The 20616-nt window shown below is 39.4% G+C and overlaps 10 protein-coding genes across 10 annotated transcripts; 2 read left to right on the top strand and 8 right to left on the bottom strand.

Annotated features, from left to right (window-relative positions):
* Window positions 1–723: 723 nt before the first annotated feature.
* Window positions 724–4056, bottom strand: AKL1 (serine/threonine protein kinase AKL1; the record flags this gene model as incomplete). Its single annotated transcript, XM_037286259.1, has 1 exon — window positions 724–4056. One exon carries the CDS (start codon window positions 4054–4056, stop codon window positions 724–726), a length of 3333 nt encoding a protein of 1110 aa, XP_037142154.1.
* Window positions 4057–4393: 337 nt separating this feature from the next.
* ORC2 (origin recognition complex subunit 2) lies at window positions 4394–6727 on the bottom strand (the record flags this gene model as incomplete). The annotated part of the gene is made up of 1 exon (XM_037286258.1): window positions 4394–6727. The coding sequence occupies one exon, from the start codon at window positions 6725–6727 to the stop codon at window positions 4394–4396; it is 2334 nt and encodes a 777-aa protein (XP_037142153.1).
* A 382-nt stretch (window positions 6728–7109) lies between these two features.
* On the top strand, window positions 7110–8885 carry KRS1 (lysine--tRNA ligase KRS1; the record flags this gene model as incomplete). The annotated part of the gene is made up of 1 exon (XM_037286257.1): window positions 7110–8885. One exon carries the CDS (start codon window positions 7110–7112, stop codon window positions 8883–8885), a length of 1776 nt encoding a protein of 591 aa, XP_037142152.1.
* A 283-nt stretch (window positions 8886–9168) lies between these two features.
* On the bottom strand, window positions 9169–12480 carry HG535_0A03620 (uncharacterized protein; the record flags this gene model as incomplete). The annotated part of the gene is made up of 1 exon (XM_037286256.1): window positions 9169–12480. One exon carries the CDS (start codon window positions 12478–12480, stop codon window positions 9169–9171), a length of 3312 nt encoding a protein of 1103 aa, XP_037142151.1.
* Window positions 12481–13331: 851 nt separating this feature from the next.
* On the bottom strand, window positions 13332–14285 carry TRM7 (tRNA methyltransferase TRM7; the record flags this gene model as incomplete). Its single annotated transcript, XM_037286255.1, has 1 exon — window positions 13332–14285. The coding sequence occupies one exon, from the start codon at window positions 14283–14285 to the stop codon at window positions 13332–13334; it is 954 nt and encodes a 317-aa protein (XP_037142150.1).
* A 447-nt stretch (window positions 14286–14732) lies between these two features.
* On the top strand, window positions 14733–15422 carry RSM10 (mitochondrial 37S ribosomal protein uS10m; the record flags this gene model as incomplete). The annotated part of the gene is made up of 1 exon (XM_037286254.1): window positions 14733–15422. One exon carries the CDS (start codon window positions 14733–14735, stop codon window positions 15420–15422), a length of 690 nt encoding a protein of 229 aa, XP_037142149.1.
* A 77-nt stretch (window positions 15423–15499) lies between these two features.
* On the bottom strand, window positions 15500–16088 carry HG535_0A03590 (uncharacterized protein; the record flags this gene model as incomplete). Its single annotated transcript, XM_037286253.1, has 2 exons — window positions 15500–16005; window positions 16073–16088. The coding sequence occupies 2 exons, from the start codon at window positions 16086–16088 to the stop codon at window positions 15500–15502; spliced, it is 522 nt and encodes a 173-aa protein (XP_037142148.1).
* A 145-nt stretch (window positions 16089–16233) lies between these two features.
* On the bottom strand, window positions 16234–16884 carry HG535_0A03580 (uncharacterized protein; the record flags this gene model as incomplete). The annotated part of the gene is made up of 1 exon (XM_037286252.1): window positions 16234–16884. One exon carries the CDS (start codon window positions 16882–16884, stop codon window positions 16234–16236), a length of 651 nt encoding a protein of 216 aa, XP_037142147.1.
* Window positions 16885–17074: 190 nt separating this feature from the next.
* ECM2 (Pre-mRNA-splicing factor ECM2) lies at window positions 17075–18193 on the bottom strand (the record flags this gene model as incomplete). Its single annotated transcript, XM_037286251.1, has 1 exon — window positions 17075–18193. One exon carries the CDS (start codon window positions 18191–18193, stop codon window positions 17075–17077), a length of 1119 nt encoding a protein of 372 aa, XP_037142146.1.
* Window positions 18194–18795: 602 nt separating this feature from the next.
* On the bottom strand, window positions 18796–19515 carry HG535_0A03560 (C2H2-type zinc finger protein; the record flags this gene model as incomplete). The annotated part of the gene is made up of 1 exon (XM_037286250.1): window positions 18796–19515. The coding sequence occupies one exon, from the start codon at window positions 19513–19515 to the stop codon at window positions 18796–18798; it is 720 nt and encodes a 239-aa protein (XP_037142145.1).
* Between the last annotated feature and the right edge of the window lie 1101 nt (window positions 19516–20616).

Here is a 20616-nt window from a genome sequence, read left to right as displayed (position 1 = left end):
ATTCTAGATCATCGGTTGCATCTTGTATGAAATTGATATTATTGTGTGCTGTCTACCTTCCAATTAGCAAGTGCCGTGGTACTCAACTGCCACGTACCAAGTGCCCAAGCATATTGATCATAATGGCGCCTCGATATGGGGAGGGGTTTGAAGTCTTCGTTCTTCTCACTTGTGCTCATGCCAGTACCATATGAGTCATGTTGCCCTGGAAGAACTGTGTCTTCCAAAGTACTTTCCGTGGAATTGGTAGGTCCCGGTATGCTGAGAAATAGTTCATCTAGCAACCGTACTCTCACTGCAGAACATGTAGTAAACTTGACGCTGTCAGTTCTTGTTGCTCTTTCTAATCGCCAATGTCGAAAAGTAGCAGTACTCTGAACTTTTGTAGAGGCTCTTGCTTCTTATTCGGAACAGGATTGAAAAGGATTGAGACAAAACTCGATATTTTCAACCACCTTTGATCTTTTAGAAGAGCAGTTGTATGACGAAAATTTTGAAAGTCTTTTTAGTCAATCTTGCGTTTGCCAGCATTCGGAGTTCTCACCCGATTGTGGTGGCAAGTACACTTATGGGCCGGCTCAAAAGTGAAGTTGATATAGCTGGGAAGCTAGTATCAGAAAAAGTATTAGTAAATGTTTGTATGTCTATGTAATTTGATCTATATTTCTACAAGTATCGTTAAGTGATTTAAAGGAAAAAGAGGATAGAAAATGGGAGGACGTTTTATTTCTTATCTGTACTGCTTCTGAATACGGAAAAGAATGAACGTCTTTTGCCCGATGAATCGTTGTAACCCGTCAAATCAATACGGCTCCTGTCGAGATCCAAAGAGTTTGGAGTACGTTGAAATGAGCGTCTTCTAGATGCACCAGAGTTCATTGAACTGATGTTCACACTGCTATTACTTCCCTTTTTGTTAGACCGCTTGTACCGCTCCAAATCCTCTCTCACTTGCGAGTTCGTTTTTGCAGTACCACTGTGTTTCCTAACGCTGCTATTCCTATTGTTGGAAGAGTCAGTCCGCTCAGAAACATTTGGTTCAGAAGAATTCATGTTTGAATGTTTCTTTTCAATTGGCTTCCTATGTTTCGAACTATGCGATACTTTCCTAGATGATTTGCCGCTCATGTCATCATTTGAAAAATCAGTGGAGGAAAACCTAATCTCCTGGTATTGAAGGTCCAGTGACTTACGTCCGGGCTCAGTACCTTCAGTATTTAAGTCGCTGACTTCTAAATGCCTCTTGTCGTGCTCTAAGCCCGACTTCTTATCTTGACGTCTAGATGAGCTCATCCTTGTCGAAGGTGTACGATCTCTGAGTATTTCTCTAGAGCGTCTTCCCTGTTTTACGTCTTCTAAATTCAGTGAAATACTATCACTTGAGATGCTGCTATTCAGATTCTCATTGTAAAGAAAATTCCGAAGAGACGCATCCTTATGTATATCATCCTGACTTAAATTCATCTCGTTATAGGATAAGTCAAGATTTCCACGTTTTAAGGGGCTTTTTTCAGTTACAGAGGATGTTACCTTCTGAGGATCATCTACTTTCGAATCTCTTGGAGGAGAGAACTCTATCAGCGGTTTTTCTTCATCTTCGACATCTGCAAGGTTCGGAAGCGATCCAGAGACCATCATCTCGGTGCTTACGTGACGTCCATCGGACATGTGCATACCTTCTCTATCATTTGATAAGGTCTGTTTATGGGATTTTCGGGGGAGTGGGGGAGGGTCATGGTCTATACGTTGCTCTTGCTGTTTTTGCATTGCCAAAGGAGGAAAAAAGTTTGCATTTGAACCTGGTACTGCATTTGGGAAATTGTACGTGACATTTGGCACGGTTGGTTTTGCTATGGAGGGTGGGTTGCTAAATGTTAGTGTTTGAGGCTGCTGCGGTCTAGCAACCTGTTCAACTGCAGTATAATAAGCACTGGGTTGGAAACCTTGTGGCACACTCTGTGATATATTGGCACCCTGCGGTACGTGCTGTGGTTGTGGTTGTGATTGTGGTTGTGGTTGTGTTTGTGGTTGTGGTTGTGGTTGTGGTTGTGGTTGTGGTTGTGGTTGTGGTTGCGGTTGCGGCTGAGGTTGCGGTTGCGGCTGAGGTTGCGGTTGCGGCTGAGGTTGCGGCGGAGGTTGGGGTTGAGGTTGGGATATCACTTGCTGAACATGATGCGGCTGAGGTTGAAACACTCGTTGGCTTTGCGAAAGTCGATAGTGTGAATTATTACTGGATGTTCTATACAGTAGTTCATCGTGAGGGCCTTCCGGAAAGATCTGAGGGTATTGATTTTGGGATTGCTCCTCTACAAAGACCGCACTGGCAGTAGATGAGTCTGAATATCCTGGAAGAATTTTTGGGAAGGGATTATTCGATTTGTGTTGTTTGACGCTGCCTGACACATCAGATTTGATTGTGTTTTCAGCCTTTTGGTTATCCTCAGAGCCATCCCCATGAGAATTACTGCCTAATGATTTGCCCTCACTCGATAGGGGTGTTAAACTTTTTTGCTTGCTTTTAACTTCAAATTCATCCTGATCAATGTCTCTATCCTTCTCAAACCTGATTTCAGATTGGTCCTGAACCAATGTTTTTTTAATAGGAATCTTCGCTTGTTCAGATGTAATTAGATTATTATCCTTTGCAACAGTTTCGGAACTAATCGTCTCCAAATTGGGACTTTCTAAGTGAAGATCTTCGATTTTGATGCTTTTTCTCTCACTTTCTGAGAGAGTTCTAGAAGGGGATTCCAATTCGTCATTGAAAACTTCCTTTTCGGTAGCTCCCTCATAGAATTCCAATGGCTTACGTGCCTGAACATCAGAATCGGACCTTATACTTTTGTAGTCAGCTTTCTGGGACCCAGCCTCCATTTCTGAAGGAACTTTGGGAGAAACCTCGAAGGCAGATAATAATAGTTCATTCAAAAGCTCCTCATCTGCGGGCGGTAATGTACCATTATTTTCCATTCTCTTTTGCTGCAATACATACATTTGATATTGTACATTTTGTAGATTAGCCTGGAATTTTGTGTATTTCTCAAAGTTATAAGCACCCTTACCATACTTATCTTCTAACGGAACATCAACTCCCATGATAGAGCAGATATGGGTAACCACTTGAAAAATGTTAGGTCTAACGTAGGGATTTTCAGCAAGCATGATTATTATAAGGTTTATAAGTTTAGAAGAAAAATTATTTCGTGGAAACTCATATTTCGAATGTAAAATGGCAAACTGTCCTGTCATTTCAAATGGTGTAATAAAGAAAAGTAATTTGAACAGGAATATTCCAAGTGCCCATATGTCTGATTTTTCATTAATTGGCAAACATCGATAGAGATCAATCATTTCTGGTGATCTATATTGAGGAGTAGTATGCACGTAAATATTTTGTGTCAAAATTGCAATATCTTGATGTGTTGTAACAACAGGAAAGCATGTTGAAGTTGAACCAAAATCACAAAGTTTAAAATTATTTTTTGAGTCAACTAAAACATTTTCAATCTTGATATCACGATGTATCAAAGGTATTTTAAGATAATGCATTTGAGCAACTGCCAGAGATACATCATACATGATTTTCAGAATTTCCTTTTCTGTGAGCTTGGTAGCCAATCTCTGATTCATGTAGTCCAGTAGTGACTTATTGGGGCATAGCTCCATTAACAAAAGGACTTCAAAGCCAGGCGTGCCATTACTACGACGAGATGCGTTGGAATCATAATATTGAACGATATTCTTTGCGCCACTCAAACTCTTCATCACTTCCACTTCATTTCTCATCTCACTAAGTCCATTCTCATCCTGAACCAATACTCTTTTCAAACAGGCCACCTCACCAACTTTCAATGGTACGCTCGATTTGTTCTCAAACTCGTTTAAGTAGTCCAAAAACTTGACCATGTAGATTTGAGCAAAGCCACCTTCTGCAAGGTAATTGATCACTTCCACCCGGTGTGCTCCCACTGACACTATAACACCCGGTGGATATCTTTCAAGGCCCATCTTGCCGACAGAAGAAGATGTTCTGACAGTTCCACTGGTGGTTGACATCTTTACCTTCTAATGACGCTTGAAAAGACAACTGCATATACCCCCCTTATCGGATAGGCTGTAATACTAAACAATTGTGAGGTTCAAGATTCAGATTTTTAGATCAATCGCTCCAGCTCTCTTTTCAACACTTTGAAAAGGGGCGCCCGAATTTGACTATTTGATAGATTTCCCAGTTAGGTATTGCCATCTTAATCCGAAAAAACGTTAACTAACGACTGCAAAAAAAAAAAGTGGCATGGTTTATAATGTTACGTGATTATAATATAAAGCTTTTATTTAATCGTTTCACAGGATGAATTATTGTTCAAAGAGCCTTAAAAGAATCCAGCGACTTCTAAAATTCCTTTAAATATGACTCTAGGAGCTTTTTCATTTCAGAATAATTATAAGGTATCCAAACATGCTCGATACCAGCGGGATTCTTGGACATGATTGCCATCTTGTGCTCGATGAATTCTGTTAGCATACTTCTAAGTGATATTTCATTTGAAGCGATGAAAGCGGCAGCACAAAGATGCAAAAGCTGCTTGAATTCAATACCAAGTGCAGGAATACCGCGTTTCTTTCCAGCAACTTTCCCAGAGGCAGTATTTTTTTCCATGTTTGCTAGTTGAGCTTCAATCAACAACTTATACATTCTCTTTGAATTCACCGTTAGAGATTGCAATACGAAACGAGCACCCTCTGCGCCGCTGGCAGAATCATTCTTTGTCAATTTCATCACATCTTTGAAAGATGATTCCACGGCCAAAGGTTCATAATTGGTAATATCGTGGAAAATGAAATTGAAATTTTGAGCTTTGAAGTTATCCCATAGAATAGGTGCATAAATATGATCGACAGACGCAATTACTGCAACTTGCCGAATGAGCGATAAATAACTTAACATCGTTTGAAAAGCATCTTTCCGCAGACTTGGGCCATCTAGGTTATGCACTATTACAACCAACCTGATATCCAAGCTCTCATTTTTGTATAGGTCGATCATTTTTTGGATCTGTAAAAGGACATGATTACCCCAGTATTTTGTTTCATTCCGATTAAGTTCTTCCGGCAATAATGCCTGCGAAATATCTTTGAAAACATCTCGGTAGTTACAAGTCGGATTATACCCATTTATTACCACACATGGAATATTAAAATTGTCAACTTCCGAATCACATATGGTGGAAAAATACTCAAGATCACTCATTTTGGAATAAACCAGTTTAGGAACTAAATACTCAAATACGTAGTCTTCGAGGAACTCCCTTTTGGATCCAATTCCGTAAAATAGCAAAGAAAACCCCTGAGTTAATTCGAACCAGTATTGTGGAAACATTTTTTTCTGTATTTCATGCAATTTATTTCGGGCGTTCTTATGCAAATGAGAATGAAACATGTTAGATATGAATGCAAATTCTTCTCTTGTCAAATCTGTAGCCATAGCCATCGTATTCTTTGATTTTTGAGATGATTTCGATAGTTTTTTTTGATCAAGATAGCCTTCAAACGTATCAAAAAATGCACTCATAGAGCTGTCAGAAGTGTTCTTATATTTTTCCAAATTAACGGGCAAAGGAGTTGGAACAAAGTTTTGGCTCAGTTTCAAGGAACTGCTAGAGGTCTTGTCTTTGTACTCGTTTAAATTGTTCATTATAACTTTTTTCAACGGAGAAGTGAAGTCATGCTCAGTTGTTATACTCTTTTGTGCAACACGTTTTGATGGTGTAACAGGAGCGTCCGTCAGTTTTACTGTAAGATCCCTTTCTTCGTTTTCATCAATCTGTGCACCCGTGTTTTTTGCTACGGTGCTTGTCAAAGTTTCGCGGAGTTCAGTACTATTGTCATTATTAAGCTGTACATCAACTTCAACCGTATCAATTTCAGATTCAGGATCAATTTCAGATTCAGGATCAATTTCAGATTCGGGATCAATTTCAGATTCGGGATCAATTTCAGATTCGAGATCTAAGATATACTTGGCAGTTCGCCGTCTTTTCCGAGGCGATCTTCTAATTGACGTTTGGAGCACTTCTTCCTTGATGGTACTAGCCTCTAGATTTGCATCACGTATTTTGCGCGGTCTTCCGCGCTTAGCTTTCTTGGGGGTCTCTTCTACGGTCTCCAATTCTTTTTTGACTATTATTGGCACGACGCTCTTCTTTCCTTCCTGCTCTTCCTTCGAACAATCCACACCATTGACCTTTGCTCGGAAATCGCGCTGACAATCTTCTGCTTTCTTTTTTTCCAGCTCATCAAGTAGATGTTTCTTCGACGCTGACTTCTCAGGATCTTCTTTAATGACAGGTGCTTCCGAGATTTTACGCTTACGAGGTCTGCCCCTTTTGCGGGGCGAAACCGTTTCATTCACATCTGAAAAGGGATTGCTATGATTTGTCCCATTGCCGTGGGCAGATAGATCACTTCCATTCTGTAGAGCTGTACCCTTTGCTTCGTCTTTTTCCTCCTCCTGTTTTACAGCGTCCTTATTCTCCATCGAGCCACCGGCTTGCCCACGTTGGGCAACTGTCCTTATGTATTCGACCAGTGACTTGGTGGGTGACCTTGATTTTCGATGAAGGGGTGTGCTAGCCCTGCTAGAAAGTACCTCATCCATGGGCTTGCTCCTTCTCTTTGAAGGCGTAGACAGTATGTCCACATGCTCGATTATGTCATCGGCGTTCATTACAAAGAAGATCCAAAGCCAGTCGGCTGTTGCTCCAAAAACCTAACGCAATTACACCCCCACCTTTTCAGAATGGTATCATGTCGTCTCAACCGTCCCAAGTAGAATCAACGACGGCGTTTAATATTGTTGTTATATGAAATCATAAACAAATCTGTCAATTAGAGATTACCCGTCCTTACGTTCATTTGAAAAAATTTTTAGTCTTCGAGTTCTCATCTATTTGAAATGATAAGATGACTGACGGCAGAAGGCCTTGAAGTAAATGTGAATTACAGAGTTTTCCGTTTTTTATTTCAACTTTTGTATATAGTTTCAATATTTTGAAAATACGAAAGAGGGAAGTTTGTTTTTCTAAAATTCAGCTGTATATCTGATAACAATGTCTCAAGAAGAAGCTACTCAGAAGGCAACAGAAGGTGTCGCAAATTTGCACCTTGATGAGGTTACTGGTGAAAGAGTTTCCAAATCGGAATTGAAAAAGCGAATTAAGCAAAGACAAGTTGAGGCTAAGAAAGCAGCAAAGAAGGCGTCAGGCCAAGCTCCCGTTGAGCCAAAGAAGAAGAAAAATGATCTTTTGGCGGACTTATCACCAGCACAGTACTTTGAAGCTAGAAGTCGTCAAATTTTGGAATTGAGGAAAACTCATGAGCCAAATCCTTACCCACACAAATTCCAAGTAAATATCTCGAACCCAGAGTTTCTATCGAAGTATGCTTATCTGCAAAGAGGTGAGACTTTACCAGAGGAGAAAGTGGCCATTGCCGGCAGAGTCCATGCAAAGAGAGAATCAGGATCCAAATTAAAATTTTATGTTTTACATGGTGATGGTGTCGAAGTGCAATTGATGTCTCAGTTACAGGATTATCAAGATCCCTTAGCCTACGAAATCGACCACGATTTGTTGAAAAGAGGTGACATTGTCGGTGTGGAGGGTTACGTTGGTAGAACTCAGCCAAAAAAAGGTGGTGAAGGTGAAATTTCTGTCTTTGTGAGTCGTATCCAGCTATTGACTCCATGCTTGCACATGTTACCTGCTGATCACTTTGGTTTCAAAGATCAAGAGACAAGATACAGAAAACGTTACTTGGATTTGATTATGAACAAGGAATCGAGAGGTCGTTTTATCACTCGTTCCAAAATTATCACTTACATCAGAAAATTTTTGGACTCAAGACAGTTTATTGAAGTGGAAACTCCAATGATGAATGTTATTGCTGGAGGTGCAACAGCAAAACCTTTTGTTACTCACCACAATGATTTGAACATGGATATGTACATGAGAATTGCTCCTGAATTATTTTTAAAGGAATTAGTTGTTGGTGGTCTAGATCGTGTTTATGAAATCGGTAGACAATTCAGAAATGAAGGTATCGATATGACTCACAATCCTGAATTTACAACTTGTGAATTTTATCAAGCTTATGCTGACGTCTATGATTTAATGGATATGACGGAATTATTGTTTTCTGAGATGGTTAAAGAGATTACAGGTTCTTACGTGATAAGATACCATCCAGACCCAACAAATCCGGAAAAAGAACTCGAATTGAATTTTGCTAGACCATGGAAAAGAATGAACATGATTGAAGAGTTGGAAAAGAAGTTTAATGTAAGTTTCCCACCAGGAGATCAATTACACACAGCTGAAACTGGTAAATTCTTGAAACAAATTTTGATTGATAACAAGCTGGATTGTTCTCCACCATTAACAAACGCACGTATGCTTGACAAACTTGTCGGTGATTTAGAAGATATGTGTATTAACCCAACTTTTATCTTTGGTCATCCTCAGATGATGTCTCCGCTAGCCAAATATTCAAGAGATATTCCAGGTTTATGTGAAAGATTTGAAGTCTTTGTTGCAACAAAGGAAATTTGTAATGCTTATACTGAATTGAATGATCCATTTGATCAAAGAGATAGATTTGAAGAACAAGCTAGACAAAAAGATCAAGGTGACGATGAAGCTCAATTAATAGACGAGACTTTCTGTAATGCTTTAGAATATGGGTTACCCCCAACTGGTGGTTGGGGTTGTGGTATTGATAGATTGGCAATGTTCTTGACTGATTCTAATACCATCAGAGAGGTTTTGCTGTTCCCAACATTGAAACCAGATGTTATGAGAGAAGAAGGTAAGAAGGAGGCTAACTAGGCACGTCTCAATTCACCATGTTTCGAGGTCTTACTTTTTGCAAATTAGTTACAATAAAATTTACACGTATATAGTAAATAGTAAATTTTAACTGGATATCTACCAACACTAAATATATACTGATTTCACTATTAAGGCCATCAACCCTTAATACTCTTTTCTAAAGCTGATTGAAAAAAATATTAAATAATATAATAGGTATAGTGATGTATGAATATATATACTAGAGGTACAATAGGATCAAGAATGAGAGACGGGTGTATAAGTTTAGAAAGCAAAATGATTATACCTTCAATGGAAGCTGAACTTCGGTCATCATTGTTGTAGACGTGCTATAAGCTTCAAATGGATCTCTAGCCGCTTTTTTTTCTAGATCGCTTTCGGGATCTTCTGCCATACTCTTATTCCTGAAATACAGTCTCTTGGCATATTTGTACATCTCAGCGCCTATCCAAAATGCGATAGTAAATGCAAATGCCAGCCCCCATTCATAACCTATTGGCTTATGTAAGAACACCTTATCGTTTATAACTGGGATGTAAACAACAGGGAACGTACCAGCAAAACCAATAACAATGGACCAGAATAAGAATTGATTGCTCCAGACATCGATGAAAAATTGAGTGAAAGGACGATCAGTTTCTGGTTGCATTCTGAAAAAAGATCTTCTCATATCAATCACTTCCCAAGCTAGAATCAATGCACACCAAGTCATCGTTGAAAATGCAGTGGATCGAGCTCTGAATACATCAGTACATGTATCATTATAACTACTATTGCAGCCAATTCCCAAATTTCCATTATCATTACCGTAAATGACCGAGGTAAATGATCCCATACATGAACCAGCCATGATCAGACCATATGCAAACATGTCAATGATGACTTCCCAAGTAAAAATCCCTGATTTAGAATCATTAGGAGGTCTCTCCATTAGATCGGGACCCGCTTTTTCCAAACCTAAACCCATTGCTGGAAAGCAAGAAGTGAAAACAATGACCCATAAAACTTCAACCGGAGATAATGGAAAAGTTGATTCACCATTCTCACTTTGAAATACCAAACCAACAATCAAATAAATAGCCTGTGCCACGTTACAAGCTAACAACTGTAAAACAAATTTTTGAATATTATCAGTCATTCTTCTACCTTCTTCAACGGCATTCAAAATTGAAGCAAAATTATCATCACTTAAAACAATGTCAGAAGCATCCTTTGCAACATCAGAACCATTTATACCCATGGCAATACCAACATTTGCCAATTTCAAGGATGGTGAATCATTAACACCATCACCAGTCATAGCACAAAATTTCTCTCTGCGATGTAAGGCTTCAATCATACGAACTTTTGTTTGTGGAGAGCAACGTGCGACAACTAGTGGTAAAACTGGCAAGTTATCAATTTCATCCGAAGACAAATTATCAAATTGAATACCAGTCATCACCATTATATCCACAACTTCTTTGGGATAATGGTACAAATTAGTTGGTAAAATACCAACCTCTTGAGCGATAGCTTTAGCTGTACCAGGAAAATCACCCGTTAGCATACGAACATTGATACCCGCTTTATGAAATTTCTTAACAGCACCAGCTGTTTCACTACGAGGTGGATCATAGATACCAATTAAACCCAAGAAACATAAATCTTTCTCAACAAAGCTCCTATCCTTTGTGATTCTTGTATACATTTTGTCATCGATCTCATCATTTTTCCATGATTTTTTAGCGAATGCAAGAACTCTCAACCCTCCTAGCGACAAGACATCGATATTCTGTTTAACTTGCTGAACATCTTGTTCAGTGAATGGAACCATTTCATCTTGGTTGTCTTTACCGTACCAGTATTTACAACAACTCAAAACACTTTCAAACGCACCTTTTGTGTAGACATTTTGAGTATTCTGTTCCTTGTCTAAAAATATGGCAGACATTCTTTTGATAGTTGAATCAAAGGAAAATTCTGCAGTTTTTGAAAATTTAAACTCCATTTCATCCTTTCCTTTTACGGTGTTTTCAATCTCATCACCGACATCACTGGAAGAATCACATCTTTGTTCAGTTTGTTCCTTCTGTTTGACACCTTCACCAGTCAATGCATGACGAGGCAAATCCATCTTGCTAGCAAAAACTTGAATGGCTATTTCTGTTGGATCACCGTGAGCTTTCCATTCTAAAGAGTCTCTATCTTGAAAAACGGTAGCAATATTAGCCAAAGTAGCTGTCTCTAACCACTGTGAGAACAAGCCAACGTTCACATTTTCAGGTAGTTCATTATCGTAATATTTGTTTTTGAAATTTTGCACAATTCCGACATCTTCAGTTTCATTATGATAATATTCATGAGGTGACAATTTTGGAATATAATTAATTTCACCGCCTGTTGGATTAAAAGAGTCATTAGAACTATTGATGGTAATTGTACCAAAATTTGGAATCCACACTTGCCTGGCAATCATTCTACCTTGAGTCAAAGTACCTGTTTTATCTGAGCAAATATCATTAACTGCACCCAAAGCTTCTAAAGAATCTAATTTTCTAACAATAACATTTCTTGAGACCATAACAGCTGCGCCTGCGGACATTGTGATGGTCAATACAACTACTAATGAAGATGGAATCATTGATAAAGCGACGCAAATTGCATATACAGCAACCCCTCTATCAACATTGAATTTTTGAGACGCCATAACTACAATTGCAAAAATGACGGCAATTCCGAATAGCAAAATGGCTAATTTCGATAGCTTTCTGTGCAACGGAGTGCCTGTTGTTGTACCCAAAAACGCACCGACGGTTTGTTTTGACGTAATCCAAAAATTCTCAAGTTTTGATTTAGATGAATCCTTCGAGACAATCCCACCAATGTCTTTTAAAGATTTAGCCACCTTACCAATTTCTGTGTTCAGTCCCGTCTTTATAACAATACCTTGTGCCCTTCCTTTGACCACTGTTGACGAGGAGAAGGCTATATTCAAACGATCACCCACAGGTGTCTCTTCGTCGGCTGAATAAATAGAATTAGCCTCTTTGGAAACTGGTAACGATTCACCAGTTAATAAAGCCTCATCAGTTTCAAAATTTTCGGCCGTAATTAACCTTAAATCTGCTGGTATTGTATCACCTACTTTAACGTAGCAAATATCTCCAGGAACGACGTCTTTAGATTCTAAATTCTCCGATTTACCATTCCTCAAAATATGTGCATTCGATGAGCTCAAGGCTTTCAAGGAGTTCATCGTTTTCGAGGCATTGTATTCTTGGTAGACACCAATAACTACATTGACACCAACAACAAACGCAATGACACCACCAGTGATCCAATCATGAATGGCAAATGAGATCACCATGGATATGAACAAGACTAAAATCATAGCGTTACAAACCTGGTGCACAATTATGCCTTTGTAGTCGATTTTGGCATCATCTCCAAGCGAATTATCACCGACTTCTTTCAATCTCTCCTCATGCTCTTGTTTGGTTAAACCATTTTCCAAATCTGTCTTTAAAAATCCAGCTGTTTCCGCAGAACTCAGGGTGTGAAACGCTGCAAACTCGTAATCAATAGACGATGAACCTTTGTGCTCCTTCATCCTCTGCGCTTTTACAGTTATAAAACAATAGTAAGCTACTTCCTGTATACTTTTTATCTATTCTTATGAAGAAAGACAAGATAACAAGAGAACAACAATAAGCTCTTTTCTCAGACATAAGTTGCTTCAAGGAGATTCCACTGATATTCCAGTTATTTGCTCCACTTATATATAAAAATAAAATTATATGCAAGAATATACTAAAACATAAAAAATAGTCATCTGGAGTTATTATCGATAATAATGATCTAATCCGATTACAGAAATCGTATCGCACGGAAACAGCCGTAGCCATAAGTGCAAAGGGGAGGATCTGAGAAAGTCAGGGTTCAACAAAAGATATATTCGTAGAACACGCCACATTGAATTGCATATTGGACCCTGTAATCGCAATTTTCCCCCTTCTTATTTCCTCTTTTGGAATGGATTTTGCTTCCATGTGACAGTTACCGCATTTCCATGGAACAAATGGAGCATAAAATGCCTTTCGAAATGTAAGATAAGAGGATCAAAAGCGGGCGTAGTTGTAAAATGATAGACAAGCCCTGTAATATGCAGCAGCAAAGAGCCTGGAGAGAACGGCATGCTAATATTAGGGGTCTAAAAAGAAACGGCAAGATAGGTCATAACGTGGGATGGAAAGAGTATCCCACGTTGATTTCTGCGTCATTCATTGAAGTCAAAAGCCCCCGTGGCTACGATTTGTGTCGTGTTCCCAAATAGGTAATCCCCACTTCAGGGTCCCATACCCCATTGTGGAGAGTGGGGTGCCACGTTTTTCATGACAGTTTAAATTAATTTAGATTAGACTAGATAGAAGGTCTATATTGCTTTTGCCGTAGCAGATTGCTTTAGATAGCTCTAGTGAGTTTTCCTCGCCTTTTCAGCTCTAGTGCTTCTTTGTATGGAGGGTTGGTTGGACTTTGAACAGGATCCAGAGATTCTCTCTGTCTTGAGTCATCGGCATCAATATGATATGTGGCATCCGAATCAAAACTGTCTAAGCCACCGCACGACATGAATTCTGCAATTGATCTCTCTTCGAGTGACCAGGATGGCAGTTGTGCTTTTGTGTGAGATTGGTCGTCTATGGAGAGCTCTGAGATTCCATTTAAAGAAGGTATCTTCTCAAAGAACTGTTCTGTACTTTGATTTATGTCCAACTTAGGCTCCCAGTCCTGAGGTGGATTGTAGCTAAGACAAACGATAAAAGCTTCCATTGAGGTTCCACGTGACGATCTTGGCTTTGCACAAACGATTTTGTCGAATAAATACCCCAGTTGCGAGTATAACATATCGATGTCGCGACCGCGGAATATTTTTGCAATAAAAGTGCCGTTTCTCTTCAGCACGCAACATGTCAGTTGTAGCGCACTCATGATGAGCTGCTGCTGGATGTATTCGTCCAAGTCGTGCAGTCCGGTGACATCAGGTGCACCATCACTGCAAACAAAATCCGCCTTTTCATTGCCAAAAAGCTCCAGGATTCTGTTAAGAGTCTTTGGATGTGTAATATCTGCTTGAATTGTGGTCACGTGATCTATCGGTGACATCTTCTGTAAATCAACAGCAACAATTTTTCTGCCTTCGACGTCTTTTTGCCCTTCAAAGAGCTTCCTTGATAGTACCTGAGACCATGATCCTGGTGCTGCACATAGATCGACGACTCTTTTCAAGTTGGGGTCATCTAAGAAATGGAATTGATCGTTCAATTGTAAAAGTTTGAACGCTGAACGAGCTCGGTACCCTTCTTCCTTGGCTTTACGATAGTACAAATCTCTTTTATCTTTACTGCTTTTACCCATAATGCCCCACCGAGAAAATCTCACCTTTTTGTACCACTTGGTCTTTCCTTCTCGAGATCTTACCTCTGCAGCTGTTAAATTTTTTTTTCCGTTACGGATGAGTTCGGCCGATGGAAGCCTCACCAACTAAATGAAAGAAATAATATATATAAAGTATGTATATAAAGAATAGAGAATGGTTGTGTGTGGTAAAAGGTGTTCATTCAGGAAAGTTTTTCACGATTACTGTAAAACGTAACATTGATATAAAAAAGGCACTGTCACGTTATCAAAAATGTGATTAATTGTGCTATTTGCAGTGCGCTTACATCATGAGCGGGTAACTGACTGTTGATATTTTTGACGAAAAATTTGAGTGTACTGCAAAGTATTAGAAACAGAACGTACTTAGGTGATAAAGACTAAGTTAATTTTATCTTTTCTGTTGTCTCCACAATTAAGTTATAAATGCTGAGGCGAGGACTCCCTGCTTTGCGATTAGTTAGACTCCAGTCAACTGCGAGGACATCGGTAGCTCCATCATTGACGAACTTGCCCTTTCAAAAAGCGGTAAATTCAAAAAATGAGGAATCTCCGTTGCCAATTAATGTCAAAGCGGTTTATTATGCCCCTTTGAAACTGCCAATTCAGTACGGTGATTTAGTAGCAGATTTACAATTGAGATCGTATGATAATGAAAATCTTGATTTTTATGCTGATTTTATCCTCCGAGTTGGTTTTTATTTGGGTATGCCAATGACAGGACCCAAACCTTTACCCTCTAGGAGGGAACGCTGGACCGTGATAAAATCTCCATTCGCTCAAGCAAAGTCAAAAGAAAATTTTGAAAGACATACTCATAAGAGGCTAATCAGAGTTTGGGATACAAATCCAGAGGTGGTTCAAATATGGCTATCATACATTTCAAAACACGCGATTACTGGTGTTGGTATAAAATGTAACGTCTTTCAACGTTCAAAAATCTCTCTTGATATGGACTTAAACAATGTCGCATTACTTGAACCGCAAAGTGGAGCAAGAGATGAAACTCCAGATGAAAGTAAGTCAACAGATATTATCCCACATACTTTAGATGAAGCTGTCGGTGCAAAAGTTATGGAATTGTTAAATCGTCCAGAATTTAAAAGGCATCTTTAGATAGATCTTCAGTAACTTTAACTAAATCAATTCACTCTACCTGTATATACACAAAAATTCATATTGAAATCAATTATTTACCCATACATACCCCAATCCTCTTCTAGCTCCGCTTTACTACTGTCTATTTTCACTTTGTGGGACATAACATCATCTCTACAAAGAGGGCAGGTGGTGCTTTTTGAAAGCCATATACTTATGCACTCCAAATCAAATCTGTGATCACAGTGTGGTAACTCAACGACTAATGGATAATCATCTTCCAAAAAAACGCTAAAGCATATTGAGCAAGCACTGGTGGATGAAAGATTTCTCTTTGATACCCTTGGTAACGAATCGATAAAAGATTCAGGACATCCTTTTTTGTCATGCTGGTCAAGCTGCTCTAGCCACTCTTCCTGTAAAGATTCTGGGATCAATTGAGAGAGCAATTCTAGTAGCGTTGTATTGTCTTCTTGGTGGTCTTCATCTGAACTATACAGTCTAAAAATCTCACGCAATTGAGTTCTTATGTCTTGTCTGGTAGCCTCATTATCATCGGTGGCGGTCCTGCTAACAGCGTCATCCTGTATACCATGCTCCTCTATATATTTCGTTAGTAAAAGTGATAGGAATAACTAAATGGTTTGTCTAAGCAACAGAAACCATACCTTGATAATTAGACATTTGCCAAGCTCTAGTTTTTGGCTGGCAAATTAATCGTTTTTATGGTTTTTTGATAAATTCATAAATAACTTCGTGGTTGCTTTAAAAAAAGGAACCTATATAACAATATGAGAGAACGTTCAATTTATAAATTATAAAATTTCAGCTAATTAGTATCCCATAGGAGAAGAGAAATAGCTGAGGAGCGGAGTGTTGTGAAATCATCTTGTAAAAATCCTGTGTTTGTGGTTCTTTTAAATCTAACAGAGTTGCCCTGCAGCATCGAAATATCAGTTTGAGAAGTGACAGAGCTTTCACAGCGCCAGTCAAGACATGGATCATCATCACTTTCACTAAAAGGTGATAAAGAACGGAACCTCTGGTTGTGATTACAGCTGATATACTTGACCTTAGTTTCGTGTCGTGCCAATTCCCATCGCAAGATTTCTCCACTTATAACTAATGGTATTTGATAATCGTACTGAAGCCTTGAGATCCTATTAGCATTACCTTTATTCACTTTGTACAGAAAAACGCAATGTATAAATACTGAAAAAACAGCAGCTAATGTATAAATAGACAGATAGGACGTTTTTTCTGTCATCAGCATCGTGTTTGCAATATCTGTGGAGCAGTCCGTCACAAAGATTGAGGGCTCAGAGAATGATTCACTTAGCGATTTAACACCATATTTTTCCAGGGAAAGTTCTATTGATTTTGTTTCTGACACCCAACGTGAAGTACTCTTAAATGTGTAAAATAAGTGAAGTGAGAACTTGATGATCCATTCCCATAACTGTTGAACGCTCAGCCACATAAAGAAATTTGCAGAAAAGAAAAAGAAGTTTTTGTTATTTCCAATAAAAAGAATTAATTATAATGAAAGCAGGTAATATTTCGCGAACGACTTGGAATAGTTCTAGTCTGTTTGTTAATAAGCGCTGTTATTTTAAATAGATAAGAATTGTCAGTATCTAAAAAACTGGTAAAACGACATAAAAAAAAAATCATAAATCTATTTTTGAGACCCGTTTAAGTTTGTTTTTCTTCTTTGTGACTTTTCCCTTGGTTTTGCTCTTTGACGTAGATGTCGCTGTCACTTTGTTTGTCGCCGACTCAACCGCTGAGCCTTTGCTGAATTCGTTTTTTAAAAACTGATCAAGACTTAAGCTCAATTTAATCTCTTCACCAGTTGTACTTCCAAAAGAGCTTGTAGAGAATCCTGTTTTCCACGGTATTACAAAGACTTGATAGTGAGAAACTTTAAGTATGCCTCTTTTCAAATCATTTGGAGTTTTGAGATAACTTCTTGAGCTTAGAAGATTTTCAATAAATTTAGCACCAAGTTCATCGTTTTTGAATCTAATACCACCACATTTCGCCTTGTGATGAACTATTAAAGAGTTTGAAGTTTCAGACTGCCAATCTGTAACATTTAAAATTTCAGATATTGCCCTATTTATCCTCCATTCTGGCAAAGATGAGCTTATATTGTAGAGAAAGAAGGATTTTGATTGATCCGTTAATTCAAAGGACTCCTTGAGTGGTAGTTTTCGTAAAACATGTGAAATGTCCACTGACTTATATTTATTTATTACTTTGTCCTTCAATGAATCACTTTCCTTCAATGAATCACTTTCCTCCAGGGACTGATCTGATGCGGGAGCAGATTTTGATGCGGATGTTGAAGATTGTGACGTGAGAATATGCTGAAGTTCATTCATGACTACATCTATCTTCTTCGGATCACTGGTAATTTTGGCACCACCTAATTCGGTGTCCTTCAAAGCCAAGAACCTTCTCATCATATCGTTTTTAACCTCTTCAGTTATCATCGATTTGTCTCTACTTATCATCGATAGCATCCTATCTCGTAACTGTAAAGATATATGCCAAGTCATATCCAGCATGCAACACTGACATATATTTCTCTGTTTGGCACATTTCCTACATATCAAAGTCTTCACTAAGTTGACATTTCTTTTGCCAGATTTGAATTGATAAACGGTAAATGGCAACGTACAAATTTTACAACTTGCACCATGTGTATTCTTTGTTATTCTTATGCGGTTAGAATCACCAAGACAAAGATCACAAATCATGGGTGGTTCATCCTGCTCGCTCATTCTCGCACTACGTTTATTCTCGAGTTACTCTTTGAGAGAAATGAGATGAAATTTATCATAACCTTATTTTTCGGAAATATCAGAGGCAAGCAAACATATTTTATATATACAGCATTTACGAAGAAAACCAATGTCAAAGAATAGTAAAAATTTTGTAAAATCAGGGTTAAAAAGCTATTGTCAAAGTAATGTCTCCACATGTAGACGATTCGGTTGAAGAAATTCAAGTTGTTGTTGTTTAGAGGTTCTCATCATAAAAAACAAAATTCATACTATTCTAATACATCATTACAAGAGTAACGACTGATCATTGAAGAGATTATATTCAACTGAAAATAACCAACAAATGATGCATCGTTGCTGAGCGGTCTTAGTGAATTGATATGATTACTGGTTCCCAAGTACTTCACAGAATGACCAGGCATTCCTTTTATATAGCTAACCGAAAAAAAATTTTTCTTCCTCCAAACCTCACCCAAACACCAAAAATACACACACTTCACAGTTAGGGCTGAAATGCAGTGAGCTTCTTGCTACGAAAAAATCGTGTCATCATAGTATGTAGAGCTTACATGAATGTATTTAGATACCTTGAAAACGCCTTACGATGAGGCCTTCTTCTTGAAATGTGTTTTATAATGTTGAATGCAATTGTCGTGTCTGCTGAACCTTTGATTACAACCTTCAAAGGGACAGATATGATTTTTTTCACCGGTGTGAATTCTGTTATGTCTTGCCAAATGACCCGAAGTAGTGAACGCTTTCGAGCAGACCTTACAAACATATCTACGTCTCTGTTCCACCTTTACTGGCGGTTGTTGTCGCAAAATCTCCGATTGCAACTCCCTTGGTGAGTCTTTCCTCACTATGTGTTTTGAATTCAGTGTAGTGCCAGCTCTGAGCACATATGAATTTGCAGTTGCCGCATCCGACCCGGCCAGCGAACTCGTGCTCTCGTTGCGGGTGTTTCTAGGAGCCGCTACAGTGTACTCACTGTTGTGGAAGAGATCGTGCACGTGCACGTGATCGTGGTCGTGTATGTGCGAGTTGGACATCGCCCTTGACACAGGAGAAGTGGCCGGCGTTGACGCACTGGTGTCCGACGACGACCCAATAGAGAAGGAGTACCGGTTCAGCTTGTACTTCAGGTCATTGTCTATAAGCTGCGAGTTTGTCAACGGTGGCAACAGCGTGAAATGCTTCTGCCCCGACACATCCGCATGCGAGCACATTATGGGGTAGTTCCCGCTCATAGCCATCCCGTGGCTATTGACGTTGGGGCTGGGCAGAACCAGAACCGAGCAATCATTCCCGAACATCATAACTATCGCGCAAAAACAAAGATCGTGCGTGCCCCGAGAAACACAAAGCCACTGCCAAAGGGAATAGAAGAAAACAAAAAACAGACCTATTGCATAAAACAAATAGAGCTCTGCGGTTTCAGCCTTTATATACGCGACAAAAAGTCTAACAAATAATACCAACTCCCCTCAGAACGTGTCTGCAGCCAAACAAACTGTATTTTCCTGTCCGCCAAGACAACATTTCCAAACCGATCTCCTTTTATACATACAAGTATACGTGGAACGGGTTTAAAAAAACCCTCTTGCCAAGAGCTCGATAGATGGAAGACGTTCAGGGTCTTTTCTCCTGTCTCCCACGATCGCACAGCAAGAGTAAATTAATTTTTCTCTTGTCGCGTTGTCCCTGCCTGCACAGACGATTCTGAGCCCGATCAGCCATAAGGTTAAAACAAAAAATGGACAAAAAATATCGCGCAGAATAAGCCGCAGAAACAAAGGAAAAATAAGCTGCTGATAAATGGAAAAACCACATCTGTTCAGCAAAGGGCACTGATCTCCAGAATGTTCAGATGTTTGCCGGCTACGCGCTGCACTGCACTGTACTGCGCACCAGGCTTTGCGCAGGTTTCGCCGGCTGTTGCAGCCCGAAAGTGCACGGGCCCGAAGGGACGCGGGCACGAAAGGGACCAGCGGGCAGACAGGGCCAGAAAACTTCGAAGGGTTTTATTACGCAAGAACGAGACGTCCAGGAGGGGTAGGAGCCGCAAAGAAAGCCCCACGGCGCAGCGATAAGGTAGCAAACGGGTATGGCAAGGGTGGGATGTATATAAAAGTCTTGGCGAGCAACTTTGTACGGGTAATCTGTTTCACACGCTGGATGGCAGATTGGGTGATTTTTGTCGCACGGGCGCGGCTCGGGTCGGATATCTCCATTTCCGCGATTTCTCGGGTGGGATCGTTTGCGCAAGTTTGTGGTAGTGTTGATATTGTAATCAGAGCTGCATTTCCGCAGTCCTCGTGCCGTTTCCTCGTGGCATACCGTCTGGTCGCGAGCCGGAGTGGAGTAGACGTCATTGCGCGGTCGTCCCTATTGGTGTATTAATAATCCACATCCGACGC

The sequence above is a fragment of the Zygotorulaspora mrakii genome, chromosome 1 (assembly GCF_013402915.1).
Source record: "Zygotorulaspora mrakii chromosome 1, complete sequence".
NCBI lineage: Eukaryota > Fungi > Ascomycota > Saccharomycetes > Saccharomycetales > Saccharomycetaceae > Zygotorulaspora > Zygotorulaspora mrakii.
Note: the sequence above shows the minus strand (reverse complement) of the source record. Positions and strands in the feature narration are given on the sequence as shown.